Source organism: Quercus robur, chromosome 4 (assembly GCF_932294415.1).
Source record: "Quercus robur chromosome 4, dhQueRobu3.1, whole genome shotgun sequence".
NCBI classification, from domain to species: Eukaryota; Viridiplantae; Streptophyta; class Magnoliopsida; order Fagales; family Fagaceae; genus Quercus; species Quercus robur.
Genome location: NC_065537.1, coordinates 21,361,361 through 21,373,208, shown reverse-complemented (window position 1 = coordinate 21,373,208; position 11,848 = coordinate 21,361,361). Strand labels below are relative to the sequence as shown.

The 11,848-nt window shown below is 31.2% G+C and overlaps 1 protein-coding gene across 1 annotated transcript; it reads left to right on the top strand.

Annotated features, from left to right (window-relative positions):
• The first annotated feature begins 453 nt into the window (after positions 1-453).
• LOC126721539 (exopolygalacturonase-like) lies at positions 454-11,848 on the top strand. The gene is made up of 5 exons (XM_050424589.1): positions 454-652; positions 8,859-8,932; positions 9,709-10,017; positions 10,689-11,204; positions 11,621-11,848. Exons 1-5 carry the CDS (start codon positions 454-456, stop codon positions 11,846-11,848), a joined length of 1,326 nt encoding a protein of 441 aa, XP_050280546.1.

The following is an 11,848-nucleotide window of genomic DNA, read 5'->3' as shown; positions in this document are numbered from 1 at the left end:
AAGATTTAAGAAATAAGGATGGAAGAGGATGAGACCTTTGATGAGTTCTATGCTAAACTCAAGGATATTGTGAACTCTACCTTTAATCTTGGACAATCTATAGCAGAACCCAAAATTGTTAGGAAAATCCTACTTGAAAGATTCAATGCTAAGATCATTATCATTGAAGAAGCAACGGACATTGATATAATTCCTTTGACTAAGCTTGTAGGGAATCTTTAAATCTATGAGATGAGATTAGGTAAAATAGGAAAAGGTGGAAAGAGTAGGAACATGGCTCTTAAGGCTATAGAAGAAGAGAGTGATGACTTTGAAGATAAGGATGAGGACTTAACTTTCATAGCTAAGAATATTAGAAAGCTTCTCCAATAAAGGAAAAGGATAAAAACAAAGCTCTTAGGAAATCTGAATCCTTTAGAAAGGGTAAGAGTGAGAAACCCCTCATCTAGTGCCATGACTGTAGGGGTTTTGGTCATGAGGATAGAGTGCCTAAACTACTTTATAAAAGAAAAGACCAAGAAATCAGAAGGTAAAGTGTTGGATGCTACCTTGAGTGATACTAAGAGTGATCTTTCTAATGAGTATGGGGATGAATGTGGTAAGTATATGGCTTTTACTGCCACAATTGATGAGATGATTGTGAAGAATGCTAGTAACACTAAGGATTCTTCTGATTATAAAGTACTCGAGAAGTTGACGATTCAGGAAGCCTATGATAAGCTATGCATCGAATACATAAAATCTGAAAAAAGACTACAAAATTAGTTAAGACTTTTGTTATAAAAGAGTTTGTTGAGATAATTGAAGTTCTTGGAGGCTAAGAGCATCCACATCAGTGGATGTAAAATTTTTGTCTATTTTGCAAAAAAAACATACTTTTTCTATTTTTCACACCTACTTTTACAAAACACCTACTTCAGTTTGTCTATTCTACACCCTCTTTTATTTAAATAATATTTTTCTCACATTTTTTTATTATTTCACACCTACCCCTGGCCCACTAACTTTAACACACACGCCAACTGTATTTTCTCTGAACACTTTCCCTTTCTTTTTCTCATTCTTCTTCTTTCTTTTTTCGTCTTCTTCTTTCTTCTCCTTCCTTCTTTATTTGAACACTTTCCCTTTCGTCTTCTCCTTCTTCTTTATCATTCTCTCAATTCATATCTCTCTCTCTCTCTCTCTATCTTCCCAATTCCCTCAATCAATCTTCCTTAATTTGCCTTCCCCATCAACCAAACCCAGTCAAAGGCAGAGGCTCAAATCAATACCAAAACAAAATCCACGCATTCTATCATCAATTCCAACAAACCCACAAAACTCCTTAAGCTTGAACATCAATTCCAACAAACCCACAAAAGGCCACCAAGGTTGAAGCCAAATAAGAGAAAAAACCTAGATTGTGCGGGTCTTGAATATGGGTTTGTGTAGGTGAAGTATTTGATGTTGAGATTGTGTGGGAATTTTGTGTTTGGAGGGACAGATTTTTGTAGCTGAAGTATTTGATGATGGGTATGTGTGAAGATTTTGTGTTTAGAAGAGAGCATGTCTGATGAGGTAGAGAGAGAGAGAGAGAGAGAGAGAGAGAGAGAGAGAGAGAGAGAGAAAAATAATAAAATATAAAATACAAATGAATAATAACCGTGTAATTAAATATACATTGTTATTGTAGCAACTTTGGATATTTAAAAATCTTTGGCTTGACTGATGTGGAAGATTTTTGGACAAAATGTGTAAAATTTGTTGCTTTTTGTATTTTGCAAAGTTTTACATCCGATGATGTGGATGCTCACCATGATTGGGTTAACTCACCATCCTCAAATTCTACGAACTCAACCAATCTCTGCCCTTGTCCGATTCTAACTCACCTCAAGATGTCTAGTCCACAGCCACTAAAGCTGTTTCTGTGGACTTTGAGATTCCAACAAAAACAATGTCATCCACATTTATCATCATCTTCTGTGCCACCTACCACATCATCGACAATGTTTGTGCTGAATTTATAAATAAATTTTGTTCATAACTTGATTTAATTAGTATTGATGATTGTTGTAGGCATTTTAGAAATTTTACTATTGGGTTCTTGGTTGTGATATTTAATTAGCAGAGGAGTCTGGAGTAAATTTATATATATAATAATAAGTGAAGCTAAGAGAAAATTAAATTATAATTTCAAAATTAAAGTTCCAATTTTGTGCCATGTGTCCTCCATTATTTAAATTATTTATTCTTAAAGAGTTTTATTTCTTAATTTTACAATTAAATGTGGGACTACATTATAAATATTCATTCAAGTAAGTTATTAAGTACAAAAACCAAAGAGTCTAAAATAAATGAATCATAAAAATAAAAGTGCTTCACAAAATTTTTAAAGAGTTAACAAAATATAAAAATGACAATCAATAGTTTTTAAATTATATATATATATATATATATAAATTATATTATGCATCTTATTGTATATCTTTAAGTGTATCCAATCCATTCATATACACAGGGTTATAAGTTAGTTTAGAAATAATGTGTCAATGTGCAGAAATTGTGGGTGTTGTTGTGTTTTTTTTTTTTTTTGGAAAAGATTCTGATTAAAATTTCCTCATGAATTTTGAATTTTTTATGCTTTATCCAAACAAAGAAATCTCTTTGACAAAATTTTAAATTCAATCATAAGTTGAAAATTCCTCGGTAAAATCCCTGACCCACACCACCATATTATATATCCCAATGGAATGAATATGTTCAGACCCAAATCAAGCTTATGCATGAGTGACGTACGTGCCTATGATGTGCACCTAACATTCATGCCGTTTCAATATAATACTATCTAAATTATTGACAAAGAATTGGTAAAAATTAGGATTGAAATGTACGGTGCAGTCAGAATATTTCTATAACATTACAAGTTCTGATTTTACCTAACACTACATTTGAATGGAATTGGTGTAACACTCATTGTATATTATATATTTGTTGATCGTTCCGAATGAATATACAAATATTTGTAAAGTCAATATTTCAATAATAAAAAAAAAAAAAAGGGGGCATTAGGAATGTTGATTACTGGTGACTACGAGTCTGAACTTCTAAATTGTCTAGAAAGTTTACTTCAGAATGTTCCATAGACTTTGCGCTTTGGTTGAGGAAAATGTCGAAATTTGAAAGACTGAGTAAGAAACCAATACGGATTTAGGTAGCATGTGTATCAACAAATAACCTGAAGACTAGAGCATCCAATGCAAGGTCAACCCCTAGACAATTTAGGTAATTCCAAATAATAAAAAATAAAAGATAAAACTTTATAATCTTGCGCTTGAATTATGATGTTATATTTCTATAACAATCTAAAATTAAATATATTCCATACCTTTTTACTTTTGTTTTTTTCTTTTGAAAAAGTTCTTTTCTAGTTAAAATTTAAGGAATCTATATGTATTATTCTTCTTATGTCTTAGTTTGAAGAAAAGAGTAATTATCATGGAGCGAACACCAGAGTACTTTCTTCCTAGTTGTTTATTCTTTTGCACTCTCTCTTGTCGCTACAATAGGATCCTTAGCAACTTGACTGTAAGCTCTGTAGCTACATGACTTGAATACTCTGCTCCTAAGGAAGATTAGATGTGCAATTGAAAACCCAATATGGATAAACGTAGAGCAACTTTGCTTTCTTTGTGGTTGATGCTGTGTAATCTGTAGTTGTCTTAGTTGTGTTTACAATAGTGTCCTTTACTTGTGTTGCCTTCTCTATTGCAGTGTCTTTCATAGCCTCACTTTTCTCTACGATTGTATCCTTTGCTTGTGCTGGTACCTCAGTCTCTATTGCAAACATTAAAAATATATGTATAGAGTGGATTATATACTTGGAGAGATTGCAGCCAGAGAGAGAATAAAGCCTCTAGAAGGCATAGCAGCTTTCTCGGAGGCAGAGGGAGATGTTGGCTACAACGTTTAGGGTTGTTAAAGGTTTAGGGTTAGTGGAGGTAGCTTTTATTTGAGTCAATGATGAAGTGTGGGTTTTGGCAAAGAAGGGTTATGAAAAGAGAGAAATAAAGACGTTTTCTAATTGGAATTGGAGCAAAAAAATAAAAATGATGTGGCAAATAAAAAGAAAAAGAAAATAGTGGTGACATTGAAAATTATGGGAGCTCCAGAGGCTTCAATTTAATATATATATATATATATATATATATATTAGTATTATGCCCGTGCGATGCACGGCTTAATAAAAGAATTATATATAAATTTTTTAAAAAAATTGATAATATAATTAAATTTAATAACAAATAAAATAGTAAAAATATTTAAAGATTACGGTAAGTTTTAAATTTATTAAAGCTCTTAGTAGTAAACAGGTCGGGTTTTGCACAGTTTGGTCATAAACTTATAACATGAATAATTTTATTAAGAAACACTAATTAATGATTGAAGAGAAATGATATACCCGGTCGGACTAAAAAATGACTTTTACTTATTCAAATAACAATTAAGGTGAAGTAAAGTGAGGAACAACAAATAATAATTATAACATACCGACATAATAACATTTATATTTAATTATAATGAAGCACTGGCATCTCAAAGTGTCAAATTAATATCAACACTAAACATGCTAAGATGTTTATGTTAATTAATGTAAACATCTAACACCCTACTATTGCATGAATTATGATTAAAATTGACCCTAATATCAACATCTAACACCCTACTATTGAATGAATTATGATTAAAATTGACCTAATATTTTTACTTTAACCCCAAGCAATCATCCTGAATTTACAAATTAAAACTACCCAAATTTATAAAGTTTAAAAAAAAAATTGACAGAAAAATTCACAATAACACACACATAAATATATAGACACAAAGAAACTCTGAATTCAATAAACAATTGATTGATGACATGACTATTAATTTTTGATTACCTTGAAATTTTGTAAGCGTGAAAAATATATGAATATAATATAATTTAACGGTCGATTTGTCAAAATTCACATTGAATTAAGAAATATAGGGTTGGGTTCAAGTTACAATTGACGTAACTCTAAAAAATGTTACACCAACCAATAACTTATTGTTGAATTCATATTTTGAAAATCCAACCGTTGGATCACATTTTCTATACGTTCTTAACATGCATGCCAATTTTCATGCCAATCAGATGTAATTTACCATTTTATCTTTAAACTCATCTTTTATGCGTTATTTTAAACTACAAAAACTTGAATTTAAACAATTGATTGATGACATAACTATTAATCTTTGATCGCCTTGAAATTTTGTAAGTATGAAAAATATATAAAGATAATGTAATCTAACGATCGATTTGTCAAAATTCACATTGAATTAAGAAATATAGGGTTGGGTTCAAGTTACAATTGACGTAACTCTAAAAAATGTTACACCAACCAATAATTTATTTTTTGAATTCATATTTTTAAAATCCAACCATTGGATCACATTTTCTATATGTTCTTACCATGCATGCCAATTTTCATGCCAATCGGATGTAATTTACCATTTGATCTTTAAACTCATCTTTTATGCGTTATTTTAAACTTCAAAAATTTGAATTTAAAAAATTGATTGATGACATGGCTATTAATCTTGGCTTACCTTGATATTTTGTAAACATGAAAAATATATGAAGATAATGTAATCTAACGGTAGATTTGTCAAAATTCACATCGACTTAAGAAATATAGGGCTGGGTTCAAGTTACACTTAATGTAACTCTAAAAAATATTACACCATCTAATAACTTATTGTTGAATTCATATTTTGAAAATCCAACCAATGGATCACATTTTCTATATGTTCTTAACATGCATGCCAATTTTTATACCAATCGGATGTAATTTACCATTTGATCTTTAAGCTCATCTTTTATATTTAAACTACAAAAACTTGAATTTAAACAATTGATTGATGACATGACTATTAATCTTTGATCACCTTGAAATTTTTTAAGCATTAAAAATATATGAAGATAATGTAATCTAACGGTAGATTTGTCAAAATTCACATCGAATTAAGAAATATAGGATTGGATTCAAGTTACACTTGATATAACTTTAAAAAATGTCACATCATCCAATAACTTGTTGTTGAATTCATATTTTAAAAATCCAACTGTCGGATCTCATTTTCTATATGTTTTTACCATGCATGCCAATTTTCATGCCAATCGGATGTAATTCACCATTTGATCTTTAAACTCATCTTTTATGTGTTATTTTAAACTACAAAAACTTGAATTTAAACAATTGATTGATGACATGGCTATTAGTCTTGAATCACCTTGATATTTTATAAGCATGAAAAATATATGAAGATAATGTAATCTAACGGTAAATTTGTCAAAATTTATATCGAATTAAGAAATATAGGGTTAGGTTCAAGTTACACTTGATGTAACTCTAAAAAATGTTATACCACCAATAACTTATTATTGAATTCATATTTTGAAAATCCAACTGTTGGATCACATGTTCTATATGTTTTTAACATGCATGCCAATTTTAATGCCAATCGGATGTAATTTAAACTCATCTTTATGCGTTATTTTAAACTACAAAAACTTAAATTTAAACAATTGATTGATGACATGACTGTTAATCCTTGATCACTTTGAAATTTTGTAAGCATGAAAAATATATGAAAATAATGTAATCTAACGGTATGTTTGTCAAAATTCACATCGAATTAAGAAATATAGGGTTGGGTTCAAGTTACACTTGATGTAACTCCAAAAAAATGTTATACCAACCAATAACTTATTTTTGAATTCATATTTTGAAAATCCAACCATTGGATCATATTTACTATATGTTCTTAACATGCATGCCAATTTTCATGCCAATCGGTTGTAATTTACCATTTAATTTTTAAACTCATCTTTTATGCGTTATTTTAAACTATAAAAACTTGAATTTAAACAATTAATTGATGATATGACTATTAATTTTTGATCACCTGGAAATTTTGTAAACATGAAAAATATATGAAGATAACGTAATCTAACGTTAGATTTGTCAAAATTCACATTGAATTAAGAAATATTGGTTTGGGTTTAAGTTACACTTGATGTAACTTTAAAAAATATTACACCAACCAATAACTTATTTTTGAATTCATATTTTGAAAATCCAACAGTTGGATAATATGTTCTATATGTTCTTAACATGCATGCCAATTTTCATGCCAATCGGGTGTAATTTACAATTTGATCTTTAAACTCATCTTTTATGCATTATTTTAAATTACAAAAACTTGAATTTAAACAATTAATTGATGACATGGCTATTAATCTTTGATCACCTTGAAATTTTGTAAGCAAGAAAAATATATGAAGATAATGTAATCTAACGGTAAATTTGTCAGAATTCACATTGAATTAAGAAATATATGGTTGGGTTCAAGTTACACTTAATGTAACTCTAAAAAATGTTACATCAACCAATAACTTATTATTGAATTCATATTTTGAAAATCCAACCGTTGAATTATATGTTCTATATGTTCTTAACATGCATGCCAATTTTCATGTCAATCGGGTGTAATTTACCATTTGATCTTTAAGTGGGAAGGCGAAAAAAACAGAAGGAAATTTAAAGGTTTATCGCGGTGGTCCAACCCGCCGCTATAACTAAGAAAAGACACCGCAAAAAGGATCCCTATTGAGGCGGTGTTTTGGAGCGCCGCAATATCTCAGTTACCGCCGCTAAAACAGGTCTATTGCGGCGGTTTTATGTCCCGCCGCTGTAGGACACCGCAAAAAACCCTACCTATAGTGGCGGTCACAAAAAATACCGCAATAGATCTATTGTACAGCGGTGGGCCTAAAACGCACCGCAATAGCCCCTTTTTCTTGTAGTGATGGCTCTAGATACTCTGAACTTAGGTTAGAAACATCTTTTGTAGGAAAACCGAATATGTATCTTCTGCTCTTGTACGTGAACATTTCAAAATTTTAAAATTCATTTTTTTTTTTGGATTATGCTTTTTTTTAATCAAAAGTGATAAGGGAATATGTATCTGATATAAATTAAGTCGAAATTAGTTTTTTAAGGGAATATATCTTATTCATTTTTAAACTAGTTTTCTATACCAGGGAAAAAAAAATTACGGAACTGAAATATAATTAAAATCAATTGTATTTTCTTATCTTACGTGATTCTTGCCCCCATTTAAATTTTTTTCCTCCCGAAGTTAAGTTTTCAATCCTCAGGGTTAATTAAAAAAGATATATATATATATGTTACAAATAAAGAGAGAATCCGTTATGTATTTGGGGTTGAGTCAGACATAGCATATATAAGGTCTCTTTTTGGAATAAATGTTAATTAAAATCTCTATTAAAATATTTTCTTTTTCTTTGGATTTGGGGTTGAGTCAGACATGGCATATATAAGGTCTCTTTTTGGAATAAATGTTAATTGAAATCTCTATTAAAATCTTTTCTTTTTATTTTTTCTCAGATCAAATTTAATATTTATATGGAAATGCTTAAATGGTGGAGGACATTTTTCCCTTCCTTCTTATACATGTTTTATCAACTTTCCATATTAATATACCTCAAAATATCTGCTCAAAATATGAAAATACCATCTCAAGCAGAAAGAAATCTCTCATGTTTCCCATACCAAGAAATAAAATCAATACAAATTAGATTCATCTAATGTAGAGACCCTTTTTTTTTTCGTTTAAATAGAACTATAATCCCATAAATAAGAGTAGACAAACCTAAAGCCAGAAGGAGAAGACAAAACTCATTTATCAAAATAGAAGATAAATGGGTTTGAAACTTACTTTTGGTTGGGTTTGTTTGTTAATATTATCTTTGTCGGTATGTATTACTGAAGCTCAAGGCAAAACCAAGGATTTCAACGTGAAGAACTATGGTGCCATTGCTGATGGAGCGACCGACAACAGTAAGGTAATTTTTTTTTTATTTGTTTTTTGTGTTATGATGGGTTCAATCAAGACCTATCTCAATCTCAAATGTTATGTTAGTAAAATATAAAAAGTTAGTGATTTGTTCATTGTTTGTAGCAGGACTATTAGTTCAAGTGTTTAGTAAATCAATTTTGAATTTTCTGGATGGTGTAACATGTGTAAAACAGATAACGGTATATAGTCTGAATTCCTTAAAATCCATGGCTTTAGTCACTATTTCTTATGCCCAGAAAACCCAAAAAGAGTTTAGGATACAATTCTAGTTCCTCAAATCCATGATTAATTTGTTTCAACTTCCAGAACCTTAACCTAAAGAAGTCCATGGTTTCTTCATGGGATTGTGTAGAACAGTAGAACCTAATATTCAGACAATGATAACTATATATTATTTTTTTGATATTATAAACCACATCATGTGAATCTTATAAAACCAACTTATAAAAGAATTAAATATAGTTTCAAGTTTGATCGTGTAAAATTGAAGCTTGTAAGATTGACTCCGTGCTGATTTTGGGATGGAAAAAAATAGTTCTTGAAATTGTTAAATTATCAATTGTCTCAAAAAGCTTTAAATCATTTAATCCAACATTCCTTATTCATATGTGGACCTCCCTTATTATTTGGCACCCAACACACCTCTTGCTTTGATACTATAATCTAACCTAAATAACTTAGTAAATCGATTTGTTTATGTTTTTTGCATCAACAGACTTGAGTGCATGCATCAACAAACTTGAATTTTGGATTTTTTGTCAGGCATTTCTTAAGGCATGGAAGGAAGCATGTGAATGGACTGGAAGGGCTAGGGTTTGGATCCCCATTGGAACATACAGGGTGAACTCAGTAAAATTTGAGGGTCCATGCAAGGGTCCAATAGCCTTTGTGATTAAGGGGTATCTCAAGGCTCCTACTGAACCATCCCTGTTTATCACCCAGAACTGGATCAATTTTCGATATATTAACAATTTGACAGTGAGTGGTGGTGGCGTCTTGGATGGTCAGGGAAAGGAGGCTTGGACTTACAATGACTGCAACAAGAATCCCAATTGTCCCTCTTTACCAACGGTAAGTAGGGACATACATATGCATGTATGTATATACATGCATATGCATGTATGTACTGGTGTCGTTACAATGATTAAAGTCAATTGGAGTTTTTATAAAAACGTGACACGGGATTTTAGATCAGATCCCTTACTTGATTGGAGCAAACTTTGTTTAGTGTTTGCAAATTCCTAAGTTAATGTCACATATAAATGCTTGTTGACGTTGATGGTCCTCTTCCTTCATTGGGGGAGTTCCTCCGTCGATGAGTGGTCTCATATTCCATTGCCTTGTGGAGCAGCGTTGCTGCCTTTACCTCTTGGGACTGGCCATGAGACATACATCTCTACTACAATGATTTTGTTTTACCTGTCAAAAAAAAAAATAGCACTATATATTTTTCAATATAAAAACACAAGCTATACATACAATTCTTCGATAGATTTTTACATTGCTCAAATTGTGGGATGTCCCATATTCTTCATCTTCCATCACATCTCTTGTGAGAATAATTTAGAAGTTGGAAGATCCAAAACTAGTGGTATTTACTGATCATGCATATATTTTTTATCGCTAATACTAATCTTTAAATTTCTCAATAGTATTATTAAAAAGTAAATTTTTTTAATTTGTTATCTTGTTCCAAATGTAACAGACTAACGTCTAGTTATGCATTGCAAATATATTTTCAGACAATGAGATTTGATTTTGTGACCAATGCATGGGTTCATCACTTGAGATCAATCAACAGCAAGAACACCCATTTTGTGGTTTTCGGATGTGTGGAAGTAAAAATCACTAATACTAGAATATCAGCCCCTGCTGATAGCCCCAACACGGATGGGATAAAAATGGCAAATTCAAGGGGCATCAAAATCCAACAAACAACGATTCGTACTGGTGATGATTGTATAGCCATGCTAGCCGGAACCAGACAAGTACGTATTTTTAATGTTACTTGTGGACCTGGGCATGGAATTAGTATTGGAAGCCTTGGCAAAGATGGAGATCAAAATGATTTGTTTGATATAAGGGTTAGAAACTGCTCATTTCAAAATACTTCTGATGGCATAAGAATCAAAACTTGGGCTTCTCCTGGAATTGGTAAGGTTTCCGGCTTGATATATGAAGACATTTTCATGAATCAAGTTGGCAATCCCATCATTATAGATCAAGAATATTGCCCGTACCCTCCTTGCCAAACGCAGGTAATTTTAATAATCCATTTCTTTTTTTCTTTTCCTTTTTATTATGATAGATGTAAATTTATGATATCCACTTTTCAATGTAGATGCTAGTGTATGAGATGGACTCCGAGGGAAAATAGGCTCTTGGTTAAAAAGTTGACATTTTTATTATGTTGTTAATGTGACATTAATATATTGATTGCCATATAAGTGCTTCTGTTAAAAAAATGCTCATACTTTTAGCATTTTACTTTCACAAAACACCTTATGGTTATTTATGATCTCTATATTAGTGGTACCAAAAAGCATGCTAGTGAATAAAAAATTGCAATGGCAAAGTCTTCCACTTGCATGCACAAGTTCCACACATTGCCAATTAATTATTAACAGTGTACTTAATTACTAATAAAACTTGTGATTTCCTTTCTTGTCTACAGCCCTCTCGTGTTCAAATTAGCAATGTCACATACAGAAACATCTGGGGAAATTCAGGTTCGAAAGTCGCAGTAACTTTCCGATGCAGCCAAAGCAGACCATGCAGAGACCTAGTGATGGAGAACATAAATTTGCATTATCATGGCCGTGATGGAGAGGGCTCTACTGCTATTTGCAATAATGTCAAAGGCGAATCTCTTGGTCCTCAAAATCCTGCGTCATGCATATAA

Bases quoted from the DNA above. Each gene is read 5' to 3' on its own strand.
- LOC126721539 (XM_050424589.1), top strand. From the start codon at position 454: ATGACTGTAGGGGTTTTGGTCATGAGGATAGAGTGCCTAAACTACTTT. The intron at 653-8,858 runs GTAACACTAAGG...GTATTACTGAAG, and splicing joins GATGATTGTGAAGAATGCTA to CTCAAGGCAAAACCAAGGAT. The intron at 11,205-11,620 runs GTAATTTTAATA...TCTTGTCTACAG, and splicing joins ACCCTCCTTGCCAAACGCAG to CCCTCTCGTGTTCAAATTAG.